This window comes from Antechinus flavipes, chromosome 2, assembly GCF_016432865.1.
Source record: "Antechinus flavipes isolate AdamAnt ecotype Samford, QLD, Australia chromosome 2, AdamAnt_v2, whole genome shotgun sequence".
In the NCBI taxonomy this organism is placed as follows: domain Eukaryota; kingdom Metazoa; phylum Chordata; class Mammalia; order Dasyuromorphia; family Dasyuridae; genus Antechinus; species Antechinus flavipes.
Window position 1 is genome coordinate 110,806,744 of NC_067399.1, and position 26,423 is coordinate 110,833,166.

At 30.8% G+C, this 26,423-nt stretch overlaps 1 protein-coding gene across 2 annotated transcripts in view; it reads right to left on the reverse strand.

Annotated features, from left to right (window-relative positions):
- Window positions 1–26,423, reverse strand: part of USP34 (ubiquitin specific peptidase 34) — a 271,113-nt gene that overhangs the window by 77,004 nt on the left and 167,686 nt on the right. For both annotated transcript variants that reach the window (XM_051975344.1, XM_051975343.1), the window contains exons 33-44: window positions 25,894–25,980; window positions 18,808–19,008; window positions 16,255–16,337; window positions 15,026–15,066; window positions 14,787–14,911; window positions 13,846–13,998; window positions 11,075–11,179; window positions 6,937–6,992; window positions 6,720–6,840; window positions 2,471–2,654; window positions 1,891–2,054; window positions 1,038–1,103 (exon numbers count right to left, since the gene is read on the reverse strand). In XM_051975344.1, the coding sequence (XP_051831304.1) occupies window positions 1,038–1,103; window positions 1,891–2,054; window positions 2,471–2,654; window positions 6,720–6,840; window positions 6,937–6,992; window positions 11,075–11,179; window positions 13,846–13,998; window positions 14,787–14,911; window positions 15,026–15,066; window positions 16,255–16,337; window positions 18,808–19,008; window positions 25,894–25,980 (1,386 nt within the window). The remainder of the gene's footprint in view (window positions 1–1,037; window positions 1,104–1,890; window positions 2,055–2,470; window positions 2,655–6,719; window positions 6,841–6,936; window positions 6,993–11,074; window positions 11,180–13,845; window positions 13,999–14,786; window positions 14,912–15,025; window positions 15,067–16,254; window positions 16,338–18,807; window positions 19,009–25,893; window positions 25,981–26,423) is intronic.

Sequence of the window (26,423 nt, forward strand, 5' to 3'; positions counted from 1 at the left end):
AATAAATCAAGCAATAAATGTAAAGGAAATCCAGTAAGATAATGAGTAAATTATTTAAGTCTTAAACTAATACATAAATGTAAGCTATGATTATTATTGAAATCATTGAGATCATTTGCACATTAATATCCACCTGATCATCTTACTCCTACCTATTAATTAGTACAGATGATAAAAAAAAAAAAAAAAGACCCAAATGTGGCATGTTTAACCTATATTGGATTACTTGTTGTCTAGGGGAGGAAAGTTGGAGGAAGGGAGGGAGAAAAATCCGGAACACAAGATTTTGCAATAGTGAATGTTAACACAACTATCTTTGAATGTATTTTGAAAATTAAAAAAAACTATTATTTAAAAAAAAAAAGAAAGAAAGAAAAAAATCCAAGTATGGGATTTTACAAACATCCTGCTAAATTTAATAAAAACAGCTAGATGGCATAGTAGGTAGAAAGATTGGCCTGACATTAGGAAGACCTGAGTTCAAAATTTGGCCTCAGATACTTATTGGTTGTAGGACACAGCGGGTATTTAATAAATGTCTGTTCCCCTTTCCCAAATTATTTTAGTCTATCACTGTAATCTCTTGCAACATTTACAGTCAGATGCTATTCAATATGTTAGTAATTTCTTTCATCTTTAATCTAACTGTTCCATATAAAATTTTATAGGCAGTTGAATGTAGGCAGCTTTTTGAACAGCAGAAGTGTGATAATGAAAGTAGTGGTACTGTCTAGCAAAAAAAATATAGACTGGAGGCAAAGAGAACTCTAGTAACAAAGATATAAAAAATAATGGAATGATAACAGAAAGACAATGCAGGAAATCAAGAGATATTCTCTAAAAAAGAATCAGATTGAGTAAGTAATGAAGGGGAAATCAGAGATCACTTCAACTAAAAATAAGTGAGCTAGAGATTAGTGGTATATATGAGAACTAAGAGAAGAAAGTGAAGGGGAATGATGACTTCAGTTTTAAGACATACTAATTTTGAGGTGAGAGAAGAACATTTCATTAGTTCTATGAATTTTGAGACTTACCATTAAATATGTAAACATTTTCTGAAGTTCCAGAAGTGTGGTCTTATGCTTTATATCTTCTGAATACTGGAAAACAAAATAAGAATTAACTTTTTGTTGATCAATACCATAAAATTCTTGCCTAAAAAGTTAATACACAGGGGATCTTTTGATTAGTTCAGTATGGGAACTTTCTCCTAATACATTACCTTTCACACCTGAAATGTATTAATGATTATTACAGAGATTTTATAAGAAAAAGGTATCAAAAGAGATGCATTTATGTGCCAGATATTATAGTCTTTTAAAATTTCTAAAGCCATAAAAGCAGGAAAAAAGTTCCATTTCTAGCTTAAATCTATTCCTGTTTAGAATATGCACATTAAAAATAATAAAATGATAAGGTTGTAGCTATCATAATCAAATTAGAAAAATTCTTGATGGATAAAGTGTTAAAAAAATAAACTGCACCCTTTCTGAGTAGTTGTGAAAAATGTGCTAGCTTGCTTTATTTTCAAGAGATGCTACAATGAGATTTCAGTCATACGAATTACTTTTATAATCAATTTTCATTTTCTTTCCTCTGCTTCTAAATTAGTTAATTACAAAGATATCCTTTAATTTGTCATACATTTGCTTCTCCATCTTCTCTAACATTCAATCTCTTAATCACTGATGCCTTCTATAATACTTAAAAATCCTGTCCAGATTTTCCCCTTATGGGGGAAAAAAAAAATCTTTACCCTGTAATTCCTCCATTCCTTTCTTTCCTTTAATTGACAATCTCTATTCAAAAGTTGTCCATAATCACCTCCCAATTCAGTTTTGACAAATCCCACATCAAGGGAAGGGAAGAGAGAGAACCCATACCTACCTTGGCAGTAAAAATGGCTTGTCTAGCCTCAGGTATCATATAGAGTTGCTGAATAGTAGAAGCTAAATAACAAGTGGCTCCAAGATTAGTTAAGCCAACAAATCTACACTCTGCTCGAACATCATCATGAGGCCAATAGTCCCACTTGTAAGGGGAATGGGATGCTGGTGGGAGGTTGGAGGAAGAATTACAAAATAATCTAAATTAGCTTAGAATTTGACAGAATAAAAGAGTATGTCATAACACTTTTCCTAATAGCAGCATGAAATTGTTTTCAATTATTTATCTATCAGATATAAAATACTCTTGCTTTTGACAAGTATTAAAATGAGAAATTAGTACATGATACTAAAGGCAACATTTTCAATATATTGAACAAATTAATAGTTGGTTTTTATCTACTACTGTACACATACAAACACCCACCCACACCCACCAAGCACTTTTTAAAATGTGACATTCTCCTCTAGTTTGTTAGTTCTAATTAATAGGAATATTTTTCCTAATACTATCACTATCGGAGCAATTCTAATCATTTGAACAATAATCATAAAAATTAAACATGAGCAAACATACTTACATTGCATATGCTGGGCCATTACCCAGTTGTGTAGAAGCCTGTAATTCTCAACTGACCCTTTTACCATTTCTACTAATAAATCATAAGCAGCAGCTCTTGAAGAATGAGATTTGCACTTTGGCTGTTGTCGATCTTTTAAGCTTGGAAGCAAGAAGAGCAGATTGAAGATGTCTCTTAGAAATTCCTGGGAAGGAAAAAGCAATTCATTAAGTAAGTTAGCATTTAAAAAAAAAAAAAAAAACAAAAAAAAACCACAACTTTACCTTAATAAATAAAATGACCATTCACTTTAAAGAATCAATTTTTAAACTTACAACTAAGTTAAAAAGGCCTACTTTTTCTATGTTAAAATAAAACAACTAAAGCTTAAAGTGTATCCTCATTACTTTATACAAAATTTTCAACCAGGAATCAAGAACTCTCCACAATCTTGCTATTTCTCTGCCACATAATTAGCATTGTTCTTCTTTATGAAATCTATGTTCCAGTCAAAGTATACTGTTCACTATTCCCCCATATTCCTTCTTCTGTTTCCACGTATTGGTACAAGTTATCCATGAAGTCTGGAATATATTCCTTCCAGAATTAGCTGTACTTCTTAGAATCCTTATTGGTAGATAAGTGCTTCAGTTTATAGATAAGAGCCCTGGGCCTGAAGTCAGGATGACCCAAAATCAAATCCAGTTTCAAGCACTTAATAACTGTGTCACTCTGGGTAATCACTTCACCTATCTATCTCAGCATCCTTATTTCTAAAGAAGGGATAATAATAGCATATACTTCTCATAGTTATGAGGATCAAATAATAGTTTTGAAGAGCTAACCAGTGTGTATGGCACATATTAAGTATTATATAAATATTAGATATTATTAATATTATAATTGTCCTAGCTTGCTGAAAGAAATTTTCTCTGAGAGTTTTTAACATTTTCTTCTTCAAACTACTATTTACTGAACCATGGTCGCCATCGCTCCCTGGGGAATAAAGTTTGCTACATTTTGTCTGTTTCTTTTGCATGAATAATATATTTATTCATTTAAGAAACAGAAAACTAAATAATCTAGATAGTCTCAAGGTCTTTGTCTACTCTAAATTTGTGATACTAACTAGAAAGAAAATATACCAACTCACTATATATGTACATTTTTATGTTTTTATACATGATACAGAATGTGTGTATGTGTATATGCACACATATATATTACATATAATCAAAACTGGTGAAGTAGGTTAGAATTAGGAGTCTATGCTTCATATTCACAGGATTTATTTCAGAATACATTTAAAGAATTATTTTTAAAAATCAACTTATGAATTATTAACGGTAAAAGAAAGAAGGATAAAGGAACATGGTATAAGGTCTGATAATGGAGCAAATAGAAATCAATGGTTGATTCATCTACGATGAACTTATTTTACAGATCCCTTAAGACTACTTATGCCCTTGGAGTTAATATTATCCTACTAGCAACTTCTGTCACCATGTTAAGCTCTATAGAACTTATCAAAAAACCCATATTCCCCTGATTGAAGAATGTCACTGATACCTTGAAAAACTGATCTAAATATTCAAAATGCCTTTCAGAGAATTTATGCTAATGCTCAACACAATATCTGGAACATATGGATGCTCAATAAAAGTTTGCTGCTTCTCTATAGATGATGCAAGAGAAAGAAGGCTGTATTTTCTATGAGGAAAAAAGTGGATCTGAGTCTTAGATCTGCCAATGACTATTTGTATCACTTTGCAATTTGATTACTTTGCAAGATGATTACTCTGGACCTTAGTTATTCACTTAAAAATTGAATGGAGTGCAATATGGAATCGCTGTGTAGTCTGTGCCAACTCTGAGCACTATTTTCTTAATTCTAAAAACACTTTAATGAAAGCTCATTAATGCATTAAAGTAAATTTTAATTTATTTTTGAAAAGATTTTACAACTTGCTAATTATTCTACTAATTAATAGTGAGATAGTACCATCTAGAAAGCTACTAGCCAATACAACAAAATTCAAGTAGGCCAAAAATATATTCAATGATCAGATGGTATAAGCTCTAGTCAAACAGGGCTATTCTCCATCCCCAGAATAAAAACATCATGAATTTTCCCACCACGATAGCATTGAAAAATTACAATTCCCCATGTCACATGATATTTATCACCAAGTATCCAAAGGCTGATAAAAGAATGAACATCTCATCAAAACTACATATAAATTGCATAGGAATAATGGTCAGAGTAGAAGCAGCAGAAGGTCAAATTTAGAATATAAGTTCCCCAACCTTTAAAGCTAACCAAAAATGGAACTGATAGGCTCAGATATAGTCAGTTTCCCCTCAAAAGGTCTTCAAAAATGTACTTTGTATTTGTAATTTGTGTGTAATTATTTTTGCATATTTTGCCTCCCCAACAGTCTGTAAGTTCCATGAACATGTAAGTTCCAGGAATTTTTCATGTTTTTGCTTCTATCTCTTAAACCTAAGATAGCATAGCACATAACAGACTTGTTTGATGACTAATTCAAACAAGACAATCACATTTAAGAGATATAGCAAAAAAGAGATTCTTGAATTTTGTGACCCCTCTAGCTCTTTATAGTTTTCCTCATTCTTGACTAGATAAAATTCTGCCCATTCTGTAAAGCTTTTGCAAGTCACTTCTCATCACATCTTTCTTGTGTCATTCAAACTAAGCTTTATGAGGGCAGAGAACAAGTATTATTTAATCTCCTAAAAATTTTGGAATAGGGCTCTAAATACAGCAGGAATTTAATCAATGAATAAATTGTCTATTTTTTTAAAATGCATTAAATGATTTTCCTATGGAATATAAATAATATTTAAATAATCATGAAATATAAATCTTCTCTTTGAATTTGAAAGCAATCACATTTTATGAGACAAACTAAAGGTAACAGGTCTGGCCAGCAGGATGAATACAGAGAGGACTGGCGAGACTTACATGAACTGATGCTGAGTGAAATGAGCAGAACCAGGAGATCATTATATACCTCCCTCAACAACGATACTGTTTGAGGATGTATTCTGATGGAAGTGGATCTCTTCAATAAAGAGAGCTTTAATTGATCAAAGATGGACAGAAGCAGCTACACCCAGAGAAAGAACACTGGGAAATGAATATAAACTGCTTGCATTTTTGTTTTTCTTCCCGCGTTATTTATACCTTCTGAATTCAATTCTCCCTGTGCAACAAGAAAACTGTTTGGTTCTGCACACATATATTGTATCTAGGATATACTGCAACCCATTCAACATGTAAAGGACTGCTTACCATCTGGGGGAAGGGGTGGAGGGAGGGAGGGGAAAAATCAGAACAGAAGTGAATGCAAGGGATAATGCTGTAAAAAATTACCCTGGCATGCGTTCTATCAATAAAAAGTTATTATAAAAAAAAAAAAGGTAACAGGTCTGGGAGTCAGGATATGTGGATTTACGTCAGAGCTCTAGTATTAATGGTAAAATTTAGGTGGCAAGTCACTGAAACTTTCTGAGTTCCAGTTTATTCATTTTCATAATAGAAAACATAGTGATTAAACACTTTCTAAGTTCATTAGAACTTACAAGTTCTCGATAAGTTTTGAGTTAATATTTGAGCTATTTCACACCACTGAAATCACACACAGACATAAGCAGACAGAAATTTTATTTCAAGAGTTGTGTGAATATTACATATTTAGTGGTAAAGTGATTACCAACCTTTTAATAAATTCTAGAATGATGTTGTATAAGTCTTAAATATATTTGGATCCGTAAAAGTTTGGAAGAATGTAAAACCCACTAATGTTTCAAGTATCTCAATAATGCTTTTTCTATCCATAAAACATTTCAAAAATTCAGTATTTCTACTATAAGGCCATAATGAATCAAATAGACATACTCTTTTATAGCCACATATACTAATTATTTTTTGATGCATGGAATTTTAAATAGAATACAGAATGCTGCTTTAAGAAACAGTCCTGTGAAAATGGAACCATGATTGCCTCAGAGTTAACCTCTTTCTATACATCTCATAAGAATGAAATGACTACAGTATCTTGAAATCTGCATTAGATTTGTATTTTCAAGTTCTAACTTTTTCAAAGTAAAATTCAACATAGGAAAACTAGTTTATTGCTATTTATATTCCAAAGTGAATTTGAAAGCCATGTATATACAAAGTGGAATAAAGTATAAAACATAATAATAGAAGCAATTAAATTATAAGAGAGATATTGATTCCTACCTGTCCTTCCCGTGAAAACTTAAAAGGTGGTTTGTGTTTAATAACACTTGTTGCAAGTCTTAAGAGTCCTGTAAGCCCATCATCTTCTATATTACCATCCTGATGATCAAGGATTTCTCTGCTATAAATATATAAACAAAAAGCTTGGGCAATTATGCTTTTTATCACACCTTTCAACAATGTAATATAAAGAGCATTGCCATCCATCAAATCATACCTTCGAATACAGTCAGCCAGATGTCTTGCCAACGCATCTAAGTCCAGTAAAGTTGTCTTAGTTTAAAGAAAAAACAAAGTATGAATAATAGATAAAAACACATATTTTATGCACAGCAGTTTCACAGGCTACAGCAAAAAATGGCAAGTTGATAAAACAGGAATCTTAATTCTACAAAAGGGCTATAAAGTTAAGAAAATTAACTTAGAAATCACTTGGCATATAATACTGACAAGAATAAATATTCTAAAATGGAGCTTTATGGCATAAATATGTATAGCACTGTTAGGTAAAGGAAAACTAACGTTCTGTTCCAAGACAGGTGGTATAGTAAAGATTTAAAATAACTTCAGTCAACTTTATATTTTAAAAAATGATCTTCAAAAAAAGTTGAAATTTATGGCAATCTAATTCTGACAATGTTTGGTTAACAATGCTACTTCATTAGATAATGTAAATTTTGTTTATAGAAATTTCAAAGAAAGAAATATGCTTTCAGGTGGTAGATGGCATAAGGAGAGTTGATATATACACACAGACATACCGACACACTTTTTTGTTGTTTGGACTGCTGATTTCACAAGTGTGGAAATTCCTAAACTGAGGCAGAAAGGCAACACATCTAGAACTAAATTAAAGAAATTTGCCTAAACTTGGAAAACATTTTTACAGTCAAAGGTTCTGATAAAGGCCTCATTTCTAAAATATATAGAAAAATGACTCTAATTTATAAGAAATCAAGCCATTTTCCAATTGATAAATGGTCAAAGGTTATGAACAGACAACTCTCAGACGAAGAAATTGAACTATTTCTAGCATGAAAAAATGATCCAAGTCATTATTAATCAGAGAAATGCAAATTAAGACAACTCTGAGATACCACTACACACCAGTCAGATTGGCTAGAATGACAGGGAAAGATAATGTGGAATGTTGGAGGGGATGTGGGAAAACAGGGACATTAATACACTGTTTGTGGAAATTGTGAATACATCCAGCAATTCTGGAGAGCAATCTGGAACTATGCTCAAAAAGTTATCAAACTGTGCATACCCTTTGATCCAGCAGTGTTTCTACTGGGCTTATATCCCAAAGAAATACTAAAGAAGGGAAAGGGACCTGTATGTGCACGAATGTTTGTGGCAGCCCTCTTTGTAGTGGCCAGAAACTGGAAACTAAATAGATGCCCATCAATCGGAGAATGACTGAATAAATTGTGGTATATGAATATTATGGAATATTATTGTTCAGTAAGAAATGACCAGCAGGATGATTTCAGAAAGGCCTGGAGAGACTTACATGAACTGATGCTGAGTGAAATGAGCAGGACCAGAAGATCATTATATACTTCAACAACAATACCATATGATGATTAATTCTGATGGACCTGGCCATCTTCAACAATGAGATGAACCAAATCAGTTCCAATAGAGCAGTAATGAACTGAACCAGCTACACCCAGTGAAAGAACTCTGGGAGATGACTATGAACCATTACATAGAATTCCCAATCCCTATATTTTTGTCCACCTGCATTTTTTATTTCCTTCACAGGCTAATAGTACACTATTTCAAACTCTGATTCTTTTTGTACAGCTAAATAACTGTTAGGACATATATGCTTTAACATACTTAACATGTATTGGGGGGAAGGAGGGGAAAAATTGGAAGAAAAGGTTTGGCAATTGTCAATGCTGTAAAATTATTTACTTGTAAATAAAAAGCTATAATAAAAAAAAAAGAAAAGAAAAAAGAAATTTGCCTAGAAAATAAAGTTAAGTGACTTGAATATTGTCTACATGGCTATGTATTGTCAGAGGCACAATTCAACCCAAGTTTTCCTACCTCCAAGATTGATACTTTTCCTGACAGCATCTTGTATATTGCTATCAACTTTATGCCTATAAAAATTCATGACAGAGTAAGTGTGAAATTCCAGTTGCTTTTTCTTATTGTTTTTTTTTTTTGCTTAGAAGCAAAATAGCAGATAGCTATGTGATAAAATTTATGACCAATTTCAATATTCCCTTAGCAAATAGAAGCTACACTAATTTATTATTGGGTTATTAACATTCCACTTACAGCATTAACTTCTGAAATTTAAGATTTTTAAAATGAAGAGAAGACCATGACTTTCAACAGAAAAAGAAAACAATTTAGGTACAATATTCACAAGGATATCTGAAGGTACAAACATTAATACATATTCTTCTAGACTTTTTTGTAGCCACTGACAGGTGATTTGTCATCATTCTCTTTTCCATGATATATTCATCTCTCTAGATTTTTGAGACACTGTCTTGTCACAATTGTCCTACATGCCTGACTAACCCTTCCTTAATCACTTTTGCTGGAACTTCCTTCAGTGTGAAATCAACTAATCCAAAGTTTGCTGGGCTCCTTTGTATGCTATATGATTTCACTTGGTGATGTCTTTGGCTCCCATGGAATCAACTGTCTTCTTTATGCTAATAATTTTCAAATCTATTTATTCCTAATTTCTTTTTTAACCTCCAATATATCTCTAGAGGCATATTGAACATCTCAAACTAGATGTAGCATAGTTTTAAACTCAGTTGAAGACAATATTCTCAATAAACTCAAATGATAGTAATATAGTATTTATATAACAAGTACTATATGACACGCTCTGTGCTAAGTGCTTTACAAACATTTTCTCTATAAGATCCTCACAACAACTCTGAGAGAGATGGTATTATTAATCTCATTACAGATGAAATACATACATCCTCATTATAGATAAGGAAACTGCAGCACACAAGTTAAATTGCTTGCCCAGTTTTAACCAGTTAACAGCTAGTTAATTAAATGAGTGAAGCTAAATTTGAATTCACCTCACTTTGACTCTAGAAATTGCAAAACTCTCTCTGCTTGTCTAAAACTTATTATCTCCCTTTTCCTTCCCCGCCTCCCCATCAACTTCTGAATCAAATATAAAATCATCTGGCATTTAGAACTCTCTATTAACTTCCTAACTTTCCAGTTCACATATACTATATGATCCAATGAAATAGGTTTCTCAAACAACATATTCCTTGTCTAATCTCTTGATCTCTCTCTCTCTCTAGATCTCCATCATCCCAATCTTTGTTAAAGTCCTAATTAAAATCCTTCTACAAGAAGCCCTTTTCTTTAATTATTAATTATTCACTGTCCCTTCATTTTTCCTTTATACATCTTGTTTGTAGGTAGTTGTTTGCATATTGTATCTTCTGCAGATTATGAGCTTCTGGAAAGCAGGGCCTGGTTTTTGTTTATATAGTTTTTTTTTTGGACTTAGGGAAATGCTTGAAATATAAAAAGCATTTAACAAATATGTGTTAATTTTGCTTTTCTCTAAAGCAAGAGTATGGATTTTGGTAGTCTGGTAAGTCTGTTAGAGAAAGCAGACTCCTCAGAAAAATATTTTTAATAAATACAATATATAGAATTACCTAGGAAACTGATTATAATGAAATACAATTACCAAAAACACTAAAAGTTCCATTTTCATGAACTCTCTAAAATCTACAAACTGACTCCATGGGTCTCTTTGGATTCTAGGTTAAGAACTCATGAACTAAAGAAACCTATTACTTCTCTCAAGAGTTCAATGTATTATCTGAATTTACTTGTAATTCACGAAAACCATGAATAAAATTTTCTACTGAAAATTTTTCATTATACAATCTTTATTAGACTACATCATATATAGTCTGAAACATTATTTATTTAAACATTGTTTAACAAAATGGTTAGTTACCAAATCCTGACATTATATATCTTTTCTGATGAAACAATAAAACTAATTTTAAGGAAAATGAAGCACAAGTTGCTGGTGATAGAAGTATTTTTAAAATTCAAGAAACCAAATAAATGTGTTCCAAATATTATTTAGGTGTACTAAGTAAGTCTTTTTAAATACAGCTAAAAAGGTTGAGAAGATTTCGGATGAAATCGAAAATTGCTGTAATCATTAAGAACATACTAACATTACCAACCATTCTGAAGTGTACAAAAATCCTGGAGAATACTCAACTATTTTGCACTGTATTCACAAAATTAAAATGAGAAAAAATAAAGAGAGGGGGAAAGGATCATTTACATAAGTAAATTAATATGAAGTTAATTTTACCTACCTGACTAGCATCTTTTACATGTATGTTGTCAATTAATTTGCATAATAACCAAAAGTATTCTTTACATCCAGGTATTAGCACTGGTTCTTCTTCATAATCCTCTATCTGTAAAAAGAAATAATATTTAAATCTATACCCTCCAAAAGGTGCCCCCAAACCCAGAAAGAAATCAATATGGCTCAAGAAACAATTGTTTAAGAATTTAAGGGGGGAGAGTAATTTCCTTAAGATCTGGAGAAAAATTAAAATTAACAAAAATTTCAAACCATGACTTTAATTAGCCACTGAAATAAATGAACTATTTATTTACTGAGAGTCTAAGATGTGATAATTACAATTATTATAGTGCTTGATATTAGTTATAATGATAGAACTGCACTATGGAGTTACTAAGACTAAATGGTACAATTGCCTTAAAATATACAATGTCAGACAAATTTATAATATTCCACTGTTCTGACCTATGTTAACCATATGTCAAGCATTTAATCCTCAAAGTTTCTCTCTACCTGGATAAAAATGATGACTGCAGCAGTATGTGTTTTTCCCTCTTCTTCTTTAATTTAGATAGCCAAGTTGAAACCTCTCCCAACTTCTGTTGCCAACAGAAAAATTCCCACTACAGATCTCTCCCACAACCCTGGTTTCAGAGTAAGCTATCACATATGGGTCTGATTAGGAATGATCTCTCCCACATCTGCTACCAATTACCAATTCTCTAAAAAGTTCATTTCTGGGCTTTTAATTTTTGATCTCTAAACTCAACTTTGAGAGTGTTCTCTTCTTCCTTGTGTTGAGTGAATTTCTTGCATCGACGAGGATGAACTTTTCTCTATCTTGCTCTCAAGTACGTGTTTGTGTGTGCATGTGTGCATTCAAATGTGGTGTGTGCTCTGCTTCTGTCTGCTTGCTGCACCACATAATAACTTATTATTGCATATGTCATAATTGCATGTGTCTTCTGTACTAATTTTTTGTAAACTTCTGAACACAAATCTTTGTTTTAACCCAAGATATGAAATCAAAGTATTGTCACATTGGCAGTTCAAGAGCAAAGTAAATTTCTTATCAGTGTGAAGTTTATAAAACCAATTTAGGAAGAAAATATACTCATGAAAAAAATAAAAAAGCTTTAAAATATCAGAAAAACAATCAAATGCAACACATGACAGAGAAAAGAGGTGAGGTGCCTGAAATGTAATTACATAACTGCTGCCTCCTACCTGTCTGACTGGCCCTTTTGACTTCTAGGCCTTCTTCTATTCTCCTTATATAGTACCTTATTTCCTAATCTCTTCAGTTTCTATTGGTTCAAGATGGCTTACAAATCTAATATCCAGCCTACCTTTTTTCCTCCTCACTTCTAGTTCTGCATAACTATGCATGTGGTGCCTTTTGGCATCTGAAATTCAATATACCCAAAAGAGAAATCTTGATATTTTCCACAAAACCCTTCTCTTTTTTTCAATTTTTCTATTATTGTCAAAGACAAACCATTCTCTAATCAGCTTCCTAATTGACTTTTTTAAAGCACAGGGCTGACCTTCAAAACTTAGCTCAAATCTACCAATTGCAAAGGGCTTTTCCAGATCCTCTTTCTCCACAATGGCAGTGTCTTTCTTTTGACATTACCTTCAAATGACAATATATGTATCTTGGGTATATTCAATACGTATCCACCCTTTCTATCTCCCCTTCCTTATTAAATGTTAGCTTCTTAAAGGAATGGAAACTGTGCCTTACTTTTTAACCTGTATAACTTAGCACACTGTCTGGCACATAGAAAAGATTTAATAGTTGTTCAGTCATTAAGCATTTAAATGCCTACTATGTGTCAGGCACCAAGCAAAAGCCTAAAGATGCAAAAAATGGAACAAGACAGTCCTTGCCCTCAAGGAGTTCATGATTTTAGGGAAGAAAACAAGCAAGCAAATTTGTATAAATAAGCTTTAAGTAGGATAAATGAGCAACAAATAACAGAGAAAAAATTAAAAGAGAGTGGGAAATGCTTACTGACTACAGAATTTTTGGTCATTGTTTTTCATTTTATAAAATGAATTAAAAATACGTGGTTTCTTACTAAATAGGCAAGTCATCTAATAAAAAGAAAAAGGAAATAATTTAAAATTACAATGGTCAAAGGTGGTCAGCCTTAGATGATAAATGAATTATTTTAGCCTAACTGCTGAATTGCAATACTAAATAATTGGTAGTACTTTGGATTTTCAATACTGTTTTCACTTAATTCCTCTAAAACTTCAAATTGAGAGATATTTATGCCTACTATCCAGGACAAATAAAAATTTGAATATGGAAAAGAAAGATAAAATGTAAAAATGCTTTAAGTTAATATGCTTTAAATGTGCGTAATAATGATTTAGCATGTTTATGCCTAAAATAGAAAGGTACATAAACATGAAATGTTCTGGTTGGGGATTTATTCTTTAGTCACTCAAAATAAATTTAATCACCATGAAAAAGATTAATCCAGAAGAAAGAAACAAAATCCAGATTAAATTCAAGTGACATGGGCTATTCCCCTAGTTTTTAAAGAAAACATGATGGTATCATTTTGGCCAGCATCCATTGTGTAATATCCCATTTTCTTTCTATGAAAATTAAATAATGTCACAAGTCACTTAAATTCATTGTAAAAATAGAGATGTAAAATACCTTGAGAAATGTTGGAGAAAAGGCATTTTGAAACTTAACAATTTTACACACACACACACACACACACACACACACACACACACACACCCTCCTCTCACCTTAATGGGCTTTAAAGCCTGAGCATCAGGAAGAAATTTCAATAATGTTGAGGCAGCAAGTAAAAGAAAAGATCTATTAATTGAATCCCCACCATCCAGTCCAGATAAAGATAACTTGTATAAACCATTGCAAGATTCATGACGAACAGCCGTCTAAAATAAAAGAAAAGTTTCAAAGGAAATTCCACTGAGTTATTAATATTATAATTTATTTTCTTCACTAAATTTTAATCAAATGTATATGAATTTTTTAGTAAAACAATGTCAAAATACTATATTGACATAAATAAGTATAGATGATATGGTAGTTATCAAGAAATTATATATGTTTATAGAAGTTTAAACTGAATATGCAGAAACTCCATTCCTGAGATATTCCACTACTGAAATTCCTCCATTAGGTGAAGGAAAATGGGTGGAGTAGATAAAAGTTCTTAGTTCACATAAAAGATAATAAATAGCTAGAAAATAGAATCATAGTATTTTAGAACTACAAGAAACCTGAAAGATACAAAATTGTCTGAGAAAACTTAAGTAATTTGCCTAAAACCAACAGAACTACTGACTGTCATGCTTTAAATAATTCATTCCTTCAACAATTAGGCAAGTATGATTCTATATGCTGGGGATAGGGGAGGACAAGTGTAACTTATTTTACAATGGTTTCTGTAGTGATACAGAAAAACATACTAATCTTTGAACACTGCACTAGCAGTTGTAGAAACCACAAAGCCAAGGCACTTAAAAAGCAAATGAAATGCAATTTAAAAATTATAAATTCATTTTAAACACATGATGCACTGAAAATAAAAATAGGTTAATATCAAGTAAAAGTAATAATTTGTTTACAAGCTTATATTACTTAAGGACACACTCTGAAGAACAAAATAAAGCAAAAAATAATTTGCAGCACAACAACCATTTTCTTTCATTTATCTTACCTCAGGAATAAGAAGAGTCAGTTTCCTCAGCCAATCTTGTAAATGATCACTGTCGGCAAGGCTGGATTTTACTAAAGAACAGCAATGAGCCCAACTGACTAAGAGCCACATTGAATAATGTGTAACTAAACAAAAGAGAGAAAAGTGATGATCACAGCATTAAAAAAAAGATACCAAGAATATTATTTTACTCTTGAAATGTAATGTGCTAATTTCAAAATAACCTGTAGTATATTTACCTTCATGTCTTGACCTGTGGTCAGATTGTGCTTTCAAGACTCTGTGAAGTGGGAGAAATATGTATAAATATTACAAATATTTAAACGTATCAGTTTTTTGCATAACATGAATATAGAATGATAAATAAATAAAAAATAAAATAAATGCTACAAAGAACATAAGAACTTTTATTCAATTTCTATCCATAATAACACAAAAATTTAAAAAACAAATCAAATCTCATCATAAAAAAGTCCAAAGGGGAGTTCAAATTCTTTTCTTATACTGGAATTTTATTTGAAGATCTACTTTAAATAAACCATCCAATGATATTTAGAAAATTTTCCTGTTTTTAAATAATTTTTATTTTGCAGTTATTACATATAATGTTTTGAATTCTTTGAAAAAAAAGTCATGTTTTTTACCTCATTTTGTATGTGATGTTTCTTAATCTATATCTGGAGAGTCTTCCTAACAATTGCAAAAAAATATGCCTTTGACTCTAGATTATTTCGTACTTCATCTTTGCCTCAAATTAGAGTCTTTCTAACAATTACAAAAAAATACATCACTGATCCTAGATCCTTTCCTATTTTCTGTCAAATTTTAGTTTATTTTCTTTTTAAAAAATTTAAATGAATATTAATTTTCCCTGATGATTGTTTTAATCTTTACTCAGTGAATAAGAATTTAAATATAGAAATATATCAACCTTGTGTGTGAGCATGCGCATGTGTCCACATATGCACATGCATAAAGTTTTTTTTACAAAAGAAGACTACAGAACAGATAAAATATAGTTTGATTTATGAAACAAACATGATAAAGCCTGTTGGGATAATGCTTTACCTACAGACCATGGCACATCAGTGCTGTTGAAACAAATGAAATATGCTGAATAACTATGAAAGAAGGCCCAACCAATCAATGTACAATCAGTAAATAAAAATAATCTACAAGTATGTGAAACATTGTCACTAAAAGGGGTTATAAAAGTCCTTGAACATAATATTGACTTATGTCAGCCAAATAATAGTAGACACAAACTTATTTGCATACTTGTGTTTCCCTATTCATAATGTCATAATTAAGAAGACATCAATCTATATCAGCTTACATAAAACCATTGTATTTATAAATACTTTTTATAGATTAAATCCTAACCTCACAATCAGAAACTCCAAATTATTAGAATCTGAATTTTCAAAAATTTCTTTCCCTACCCATATAAACAAAAAAGATTTTATACCTAGGTGCCAAGTTATCATAAGTATAAGCAACAGACATAAGCCGCTGAATCAAACAGGTTCCTTGCACAAGAACAAGAAATACCTGTTTAAAGAAAATGAGGGAAAAAAGGAACATTATTAGTTATTAACAGAGGTAAATCTTAAAACTATATTTTTACTACATAATTAAAAACCACTTAATAATTAACAGGTTTAGATGGATTCCCATGTATAGTTTTATTAAAATACCATTAAGTTAATCAAATACTTTAAAAAAGAGAAATAAAATGGGCTAGATTGGTAGAGAGAAAAATGGTTTTGGAACGGGAAGTGTGCTTCAAATGTCATCTTTGTCATTTGAACTCATTAATTCAATAAATGAGACAAGTTATCTCCCTTATTTAATGAAGAGATAAAGACACACAACAGTTCAAGTCCCTTTTAGCTCAAGATTTATGATCCTAAGATACTGTTTCATAATAAAATTCTTCCTGCTACACCTAAATAAAAAATATTAACAGTGAACTCTGGGTTTTCTTTTATTATGTTAGGATAGGATCAAGCCTAGTTAGGATGAATGTCTAATTTTTGTGTCTTTCATTAAAAGTATACTTATTAGAGAGAATTCAAGGTTATTTAAATAAAAAATATTAATTGCATAGAAATGTTAGGAAAGGAAAGGATTTTTGAGAATACAAATCTCAAAATTTATAGATAAGAAAATATATACACAGATAGAAAAGGCTTTTTATTCCAATATGAAAAAACTAGTGGAGGGAATACGCTAAGAAAGAAAATCTACTATTCTTTTAACTTGTGGTTACAGGCACTTTTCATTACATCAAGCTTTCCTTCTATGTGCCTCTCAAATACTTTGTAAAAAAAAAGTCAATTATCAGCATCTCAATTTCAATAAATAAGTTTCTTGTTCATTTTTAAGTAGAAGACAAATTAATCATCATGAGATGAACAAAACAAAAAATTCAAATAAATGCTTCAATGATTAAAAAAAGAAAAAGAATGGTTAATGAGAAAATAGAATTTTTAAAAATTAACACTGAAAATCTTTCGGCAATAGCATCAATTTTTCTGTAAAACTTTCTAAATCTGGCTAAACTTTTTTGTCTGTTTGTATTTCTCACAAGAGAAACACAATAAGTAACTGCTTTACTACATTTTTAGTCAAATCTTTCATCAGATCAAATTTCATCAGAAAATTGAGAATATTTTTAAAATAACAAACTTTTTAAAAAACTACAGAATTGGAACATTTAGAATTTTAATTTAAAAAAAAAGTAAAATTAATTCTTGGAACAAGTGACTTCATCATAATATTTCTAGAAAACTTATTCCATTGACAAGTTTAAAATATCACCAAAAAAATCTTAAAAGATGAGTCTACTATTTGTTAAAATAACATTTGAAAACATTAAGTCATTATATTAAAAGCAGAGGCAAATCAATGCATCAGGATATATCCTACAATGTGACTATATAACAAGAAGATGGGTGTAAGGGACAATAGATGGCTACCCTGCATGATTCACTGTAGCCATATCTCAGCTGAGTTGAAGCTGTGAAGGGGAAGTGGGGGAAGAGTGTTATGAGGTCTAGACCAGGGGTCCTCAAACCACGGCCTGGGGGCCAGATGTGGCAGCTGAGGACATTTATCCCCCTCACCCAGGGCTATGAAGTTTCTTTATATAAATGCCCACAAAACAAAGTTTTTGTTTTTACTATAGTCCAGCCCTCCAACAGTCTGAGGGATAGTGAACTGGCCCCCTATTTAAAAAGTTTGAGGACTCCTGGTCTAGATACTAAGTCACTTATTCTGAGAAGGTAAAGATGGATTATGATTTTGCCTACATGATGAAATATTCACATCAGATAGGTCTTTACTAAAATAACAAATTATAAAAATTTTAATCATTAATTTCCATTGCTAACAGTATGGAATTATGAATGAGAACTGACTTTATTTAAATAAATGCAAGATTATAAAGGAAAAGTAAACAATTTCACAATAGTGAAGCAATAACAAAACAAAAGAAACAAACCAAAAAAACCACTCGCCTGTACTTTAATAAAATGAAGAAAAGGCAAAGTCTCTATATTACTACTTAAAACAAGATTTCCAGTCATGAATCAATGAAATTCTAAAATTTATTTGTCTGCAGACCAATAAAGTTCTTATACAAATTTTTATACTTTAAAATGTATAAAATGCATTCACTTATTGTGGATAGATATTAGAAATTTTTTTCAGGTTTAATAATTGCCACTCATAAAAGATATAATTACTAAGCATCCAAATAATAAAGAAATTTCTGGGAGTCTTTATAAAAGTAATTTTAAAATAGTATTTTTTTTTTAAAACATCAAACTAATCAAGTTCATACCTAAATTTTTACTGAAATTATATTGTTGGAATAGAAATTTCTAGGAGTCTTTATAAAAGTAATTTTAAAATAGTATTTTTTTTTTAAAATCAAACTAATCAAGTTCATAGCTAAATTTTTACTGAAATTATATTGCTGGAATTTATGGTTAATCTCTATTTAGGGTAATCTTACCTCTGTTAATCGGGGAATATGAAGACCCTTGGTGTGATCTCCAGTTACTTTCCTTGATTTACCAGGCCAAGTTCTTTTCCTGTGACTTTCTGCTACACCAGCCCAGGCAAAGACATCATGAAAAGCTAAATCCAAATCTGATGGATCTACTGCAAACTGGCATATTAACTTCAGCAAGCAAGCAAGACAATCTAGCTGCCACTGTGGATAAAAATTAAATATTATTTTCTATTTTCAATTAATAATGCCATGATCTAAATAGAATATAAAGATGAAAACAAAAATCAAATGCTAATGATATTTATTCCATAATTTTTGTCAACAATAGAAAAAAAAAAACATACAATATATCTTCTAAATCTTCAACTTCACATTTGACTCCATAGTTCTGCTAAAATTATCCTCTAAAGTCAATGATCCTTCAGTTGTCAAATGTGATGGCCTTTGCTCAAGCCTCATCCTTTTTGACCTCTCTGTAGTATTAGATATTCTTGATCACCTCCATCTAGATACTACTTTCTCAATTGGTTGGTTTTTTGACTATGTTCTCACCTGTTTTTTTAGCTCATTCCTCTTTCTTAATATCTCCTTTGCTGGCTCTTCACTCATCTCATACCCATGGTGCAATGGGCCCTCTTCTTATCTGCCTTCATAGTATCTCTCTTGGTAATCTCTTTAGTTCCCATAGGCTCAATTATTTTTCCTATGAATATGATACCTACACATTTATGTAACTAGCTCTAATCTCCTTGCTGAGCTACAGTCTCTAACTACCAATTAACTTCTGGTTAGATGTCTAAAGGCATTTCAAACTCAACATGTACAAAGACAAAAACATTGTCTTTGCCCCCTAAACCACCCATTCTTCCTAAATTTCCTATTATTATCTAGGGCTCCATCATTTGTCTAGTTACCCAGACTCAAAACTCCCATATATTCAAATCTGCTGCTTTTATTTCTATTTTTACATCTCTGACATATGACATTTATATCTGTCTCCCTTCTCTCTCCTTCTCTCCCTCTCTCGTGTATTTTTGCCTTTTTTCTTTTCATCCCTAGCACTGGGCATAGCATCTGGCACACAGGATGCATTTAATAGTTGTTGACTGCTAAGAAGATCAATTTACAATATGAAGTTTTCATAAAAATGCAAAACAAAGAGCAGTAGAAATAATGACAATAACTAAAGCATATAATCTACTAACTGCAAATTTCAAGTTGCTTATTAGAAAGGTTTTCCTTACATCAAAAAACAATTGTGAAAGATCAAGGACAATAAGACACTTTTGATTAAAACTGCTTCAAATCAATGCAGAATATGTATAGAAGATAATTTCACCATAAAATCTTCCATCTCACATATGCATAATACACATTCCATAATTCTTTTTGTCAAGCACTGCAACCAGCCATGAAAAGTAAACTGTGATATTTATTTTGTACAAAATTAATAAGAAATTTCAGAAAATTATATCTTATTTCATATTTTTCCCCTTTTCTCTTATTATTTTTTCCAGGCTTTAACCTATCACTTGCAAGAATTATACCCAAACTTCTATTATTAGATGGAATGAACTAACACATCACAGTTGAAAATATGGTAGAAAGGTGAGAATTCAGTCATTTTGGATAAGTTAACAACAAATAAAGAATATAAAGAAAAGAAGCAAAATCTTATGATGGCATTCAGACATTTGTATCTGGCTTCCATATAAAATATAAACAACAAAAATTGAAGCTTGTTTAAAACCAATAAAATTCTATAATGCTGATGAAATAAGAGCAAGAAAAGCAATAGCATTACATGCTTTTCATGAAACTGTGAGAAAAATTCTATGACTTTACATAAAGATTATAATTATAATTTGTTCAAAGATATAATCAAATTGATGCCAAAATTGAGGTTGCATAGTATCACAAGTGACATCAGTAGAATGCCAAGACTTCCTTGTGCCAGAAAATTCCATCTCTTTATTTTCCATTAGCTTTTCTGCTTGGTTTTCAACTCAAGAATATCATGCTTCCTCTCCCTTTCACCAAAAAGCTCATCACCTAAAATTTCATCATTATGAAGGTTTATCCAACTTTGAGAACCCATATCTGTTGAGTATATTTTGACTGGAAGAATGGAAGGCAGAGAAATAAATCCTCTCAAAGCCTGTCTTTTTAGAAGGCTCAAACTTTCTGGCTATATCCTTCGCTTTCCATCATTTTGACTACAGGTCTATGTACTCTCTGGAGCCCAACTTTTCAAATCCCTTTTATTAATTGTCTTCCTCTTTAAATAATAAACTCCTAGGGCAAAAACTGATTTTCTTTTTTCATATTTGTATCCTTAGCTCATAGCACATGTCTTACATGTTTAATTGTACTGACAAAAAATTTTTTGTTGCATACAATGAAAGAAAATAAAGTGGGGAAAACATCAGAATGATATTATTTTGTTATGGCATTTATTTTCATTTTGGGGGAATGAGTGGGAAAACAAGATTAATTATTCACTTGAGTATCTGAGAAAAACCTAAATACTAAACAATATTCCAAAGTAATATATGAATGATGTTGTGGCAATCCAAAGGAGGAAATTACTCTCAAATACCTAATTACAATGAAATGGCTTTAAAAATTCTTAAATCTGGATAACTGTGCAATCCCTGAAAAAAAAAATTATGCTAAAGAATATATTTTATTAATTTTATTCAAAAATTTTTGTTAAGAAAAAAGTTTAGATAATCATATCTCACTCCCTTCATTTCTATGGAATGTGGCCATTGCCTTACATGAAAACTTCTATATCCTGAGATATTTCCACTCCTTAATTTTATTTCACTCTTAATGAAAAATAATCTAAAAACTTAAGATTCCTTCCTTGAATGAACATTTACTGTATGACTTTATTAATCCACAACTACTGAAAAACCAACATCACTCCTTTTCCTTTTTCCCATTTATGCTACTGCTACAGAGTATACTCCCAGACAAAGCAGAATTATTGCTTATTAATCCCACTAAAAATTCATACTTCAAATGGAATGTCTAAATACTTCCATAATTCACCAAAGGATGAGTCTCCAATGACATGGAGACTAATTAATCCATGTCACTGACCATGATAACTGTTCTAAAACTTAACACTTTCAAAACTTAAATTTTAACTATAGTATTCTTTTAATCTCAATTCTTCCTTTCCTATTGTCAAGAGTGAATCCTTCTCCTTTTCCAGAATTAGATACCAACCATCTTTTGTCATAATTACATGCTACTGTTTTCAAAAATAGCAATTACCCTCCTATCGTAAATCACTTTGTCATGTTTGTTCTTAATCTTTACATGTAACTAAAAATAAATTCCCTAGACATTGTTACTCCCTTGATCCCTAAAATAACCATTTCCTTTTATTTTTTACTACCAAATTTCTTAAAAGAGTTTATGTTTGCTACCTCTATTCCTTCAACTCCCACTTATTTCATAACAAATTGAAAATAAAATTCTGCTTCATCTAATTACTCTATAAAATCATTCTCTTAATAATCATCAATGATCTCTTTTTCAATAACTCTAGTGCTTTTCTTAGTTATCTTCCAAAACCTCTGTAAAGAATTTAATACGAATGACCACCAGAAATTCTTTCCATTTTATCTTCCAAGATATTACATTCCCAAATTGATTTCTACCATCCTTATTGCTTCTTCCACTTTCTAAAACTGTTGGCTTCTCTATCTTCCTCTGTTTCTCTAACTATGGATATTATCCTAGGTTATGGCTTAAGATTTTTTTTTTCTTTCGATTTTCTTCCCCTTTGACAATCTGATCCAATTCCATGTCTTCAAATGATAGAAATGGATTTTTTGTCTGTTTTGTTTTTTCTTTCAGTTTTTTTTTACTCTCTTCTTTGACTTCAGAATTTCTCTTTTGGCATTTAATGGGGGTATTCAATTTATTAGTTTTCTAACCTTACTATTGACTTATTCTGTCCTTTTTGCTAGTGAAGTGTTATAAGTTTTAAGTACTCTTAAAAAATATAAATTTAATCTAAGGACTTTGCATCCCCTACATTTTAATGTCTCATTTCTGTCATTATCTTTAATGAAATTATCCATTGCTTTTGCAGTTTGTTTTGTGTCTTTTGAATAACTTCAAAGATAATGCAAAGAAGTTCATCATCACTAATTCGATATAGTGCTATTTGATGTAAGTGCTACAAAGGCTACTTCTAACAGTTGAAAAAGAAAAAAAAAGAGACAAAAAAGGATAAAATAGAGACAAAACTACTGTCTTTTGCAGAGAATATAATGGATTATTTAAAACATCCTAGAAAATAATCTAAAAATTAATACAAGTTTGTATAGCTTTAGTAAAGCTTCAGGATATAAGACAAACTTGGATAAATCAGCAACATTTCTATATGGTATCAAGAAAATTTAGCACAAAGAGAAAATAACTAAATTAACTAAAGAATTTAAAACACTTGGCAGTTTGCCTAGCAATACATACATAGAAACTATATGAATAACCAAGTATATGAAACACTTTCTATGTTAATAAAGACAAAACTAAATAATTAGATAATCTAAAAATAGTATTACCTAAATTAATTTTCTTACTGAAATGAACCAATCAAAACTCCCAAAGATTTATGTTACAGAGTTGAGAAAAATCTAACCAAATTTATTTAGAGTAACTAAAGATAAAGAATCTAAGGGAGATAATGAAGGAAAGTAGAAAAGCAAGAGTGGTAGTAGTACAGATCTCAAACTAAGCTACCAAACATTAATCATCAAATCATCAAGCAGCACCTTGATACTGTTGGAAAAAGAAGAGAAGTTGTTCAGGAGAGTAATATATGGAAATAAGTGAATCTGGCATTTCAATAAAAACAAAAACCCTCACTCCTAGGAGCTGGACTCATCAAGAAATTCTAGAGGAGCAATTTCTTTATGCTACCACATTAAAAATAAGAAAAAGAAACCTTAAAAGACTTAAAAACTGTGATTGATGCAAATGACCAATTAGAATCCTAGATGATCAATCATTTAACATGGTATCACTCAGCTCCTGCAAATTAAGAAAGTGAAAAGGCAGAATAAGGCAAACTTTTTTTATACAAAGTCAGTTTGGAAACTGCTTGACTATGCATGTTTATTTCTACCATCCAGTTGAAGGAGAAAGTAGGAGAGAAATAAATGCAAGTCATTTTAAACAATAACAACTGTAAGATATTAAAGAAAAATGTTTGATTATAATATTGGACTCTTCCCTCTCTCTCTGATATGTAACTAATTTTAAAACATACACACACATATACTAAACAACTGTATACAATGCTGTCAAAGTAATTTTCTGAATGCATAACTATTCTTATTTTTAATTCTCTCCTCAACAACCTTTTATAGGTCTCCAACAGCAATTTGTATGGTAGACTCTAAAATTACAAAAAATTGACTTCAGATTATGTATCTAAATGTGTGATCAAAAGCAGTTTATTTAATGTGTCTATATTTAAGCTCTTTCATCTATAAAATGATAATCATACTTGCAGAATAAAATACATGATTATTTTCAGGTTCAAAAGACAAAGTCTTTGACTTTGATATGATGTCTGAACGTCATAACAGCCAAGCCCAAATCCTAGTATGACCAGTATTCAAGACCTACACTAATTCCCAACTCATTTCCAGTTTACGACTGACACTTAGAAAAATCTATGTTTCAACTAAATCAGATTAATCTTTTTACCTTCTTACCCAATCCGACTGCACAAATTCTGTCATTTTATTTAACTGATCTTAAGTTTTCTCTGAAGGACCAGCTGACTGATAAATCCCCTGTGAGCTCCAATTTCACAATCTTAGGAAAAGTCACTGCATTTTTCCTCTACTGAAATGACCCTTTCTCTTATATAACAATCAAAATACTAACAATTTTTAACTCTCCAGCTCAAATGCTTTTGACACAGAATGTTCCCCTGTGCTTGGAACACTATGTCTTTGCCGATTACCTAGCTACAAATGTCATAATTTTCTCATAATTTCTCAAAATTTAGCACAATGAAGATACTTTAATAATTCTTGTTGAGGCCACTAACTGACATACCACTTACCCTAAAATTACTATGCCTAATAATAACCAAAGATCAATCTCTCTCTTCCATGTATTCTCAAAATGCCCTATATTATTCTTATGACTTGTATCCTATATCAGTTACTTATATACATTTATTTCTCTCCTGATAGCTTAAAAAATTCTTGGTAGTAAGGGCCTTATACTTTCAAAGTATGCAGGCATGCCACCACTTATGACAGTATAAAAATAACATTTTAAAAGCAAAAAGGAAAAAGCTAAAATTATAAAATTAATTTTAATCTAAAAAAAAAAAAAATACCAGCCTGTGTGGTAAATCTAGAAACTTTACCAAAACATAAATTTAAGTGCTTATTGAAATTTATTTTTCACCTCTTGGCCTTAATAACCTTATCTTAAAGTTGACACTATGTTACTTGTCAAGAAATCTTGGTATCAAAAGACATAATGAAACATTAGTTCCTATAAAGTTCAAATAGGAAAGAAAAAAACAATGAAGCACTTCATTTTTTATCTTATACAATTTTCAGAAATACAGAAATCTAAAATATAGCTTCTAGGTAGAATTAAGAGTTCCCTTGAGATTTTCTGAGTGTTTATTTTTCAACATTTTTAACCGTATACAGAATTCTTCTTACAAAGTTATAACAAAACAAAATGAAAAAAATGTGTGCAAAATATGAGTTAGAAACGAGTAAGACTAATTAATTTAAGATTGCTGTTATAATTCATAACATTTCCTTAGCTAAAAGGAACAGATATATTTCAGAACTAAGATTTCTATCATTGGTAAATTAGGTATAATGGATTAGAGAAATCATTTTCATCAACACAATAACTCACCAATTACACTGTATCTTTAAAATTTTGTCATTTCTACCTGTTTGATACACAGACATTACAACAAAATTCTTAGAAAAAATTGTATGTGCTCAATAATAGAAATGTCTAAAACAAGTGAGTAAGCTTATGAATAATAGAGATAAATACTGAGTTTTCTCTTACCACAGTCCAAGATTCCTGCTCTTTAGGCTCTAGAATTCCAGAATTAAAGATTTCTAATAATTGTTGAAGTCCTCCAGCAGCAACAAACTGATTGAAAATTAGCAGAGTGATAAAAACAATAGTTACATACTATAATAAAAAGTTGCTAATTATTAAAATACTCAACACAAATAAGTGAAAATTTAACATTTTAATTCATGCACTTTGTAGCTAACATAACATCAACATAATTTTTGGATTAAAAGATGAAGGTCCTTTAAGGAATGCTTTTGCAAACATAGTTCCAGGAATTAGGGATTCCTGACACGGCATTTCAATGTGAAAAATGGCATGACTGCTAACAAAACGAATTCAAGACCTAACAATTCTAAGAAGTTATGTTCTCATAATTTATTCTAAAGTAATAAAAACAGTACTTTTAAAATCTGAAATTTTACTTGATAACCTTTAAAATAAAATTTTAAATGAAATATACTTTGTAAAATTAAGTTGTTGTACTATAATCATGTTCATCAATCATTATTAATGCA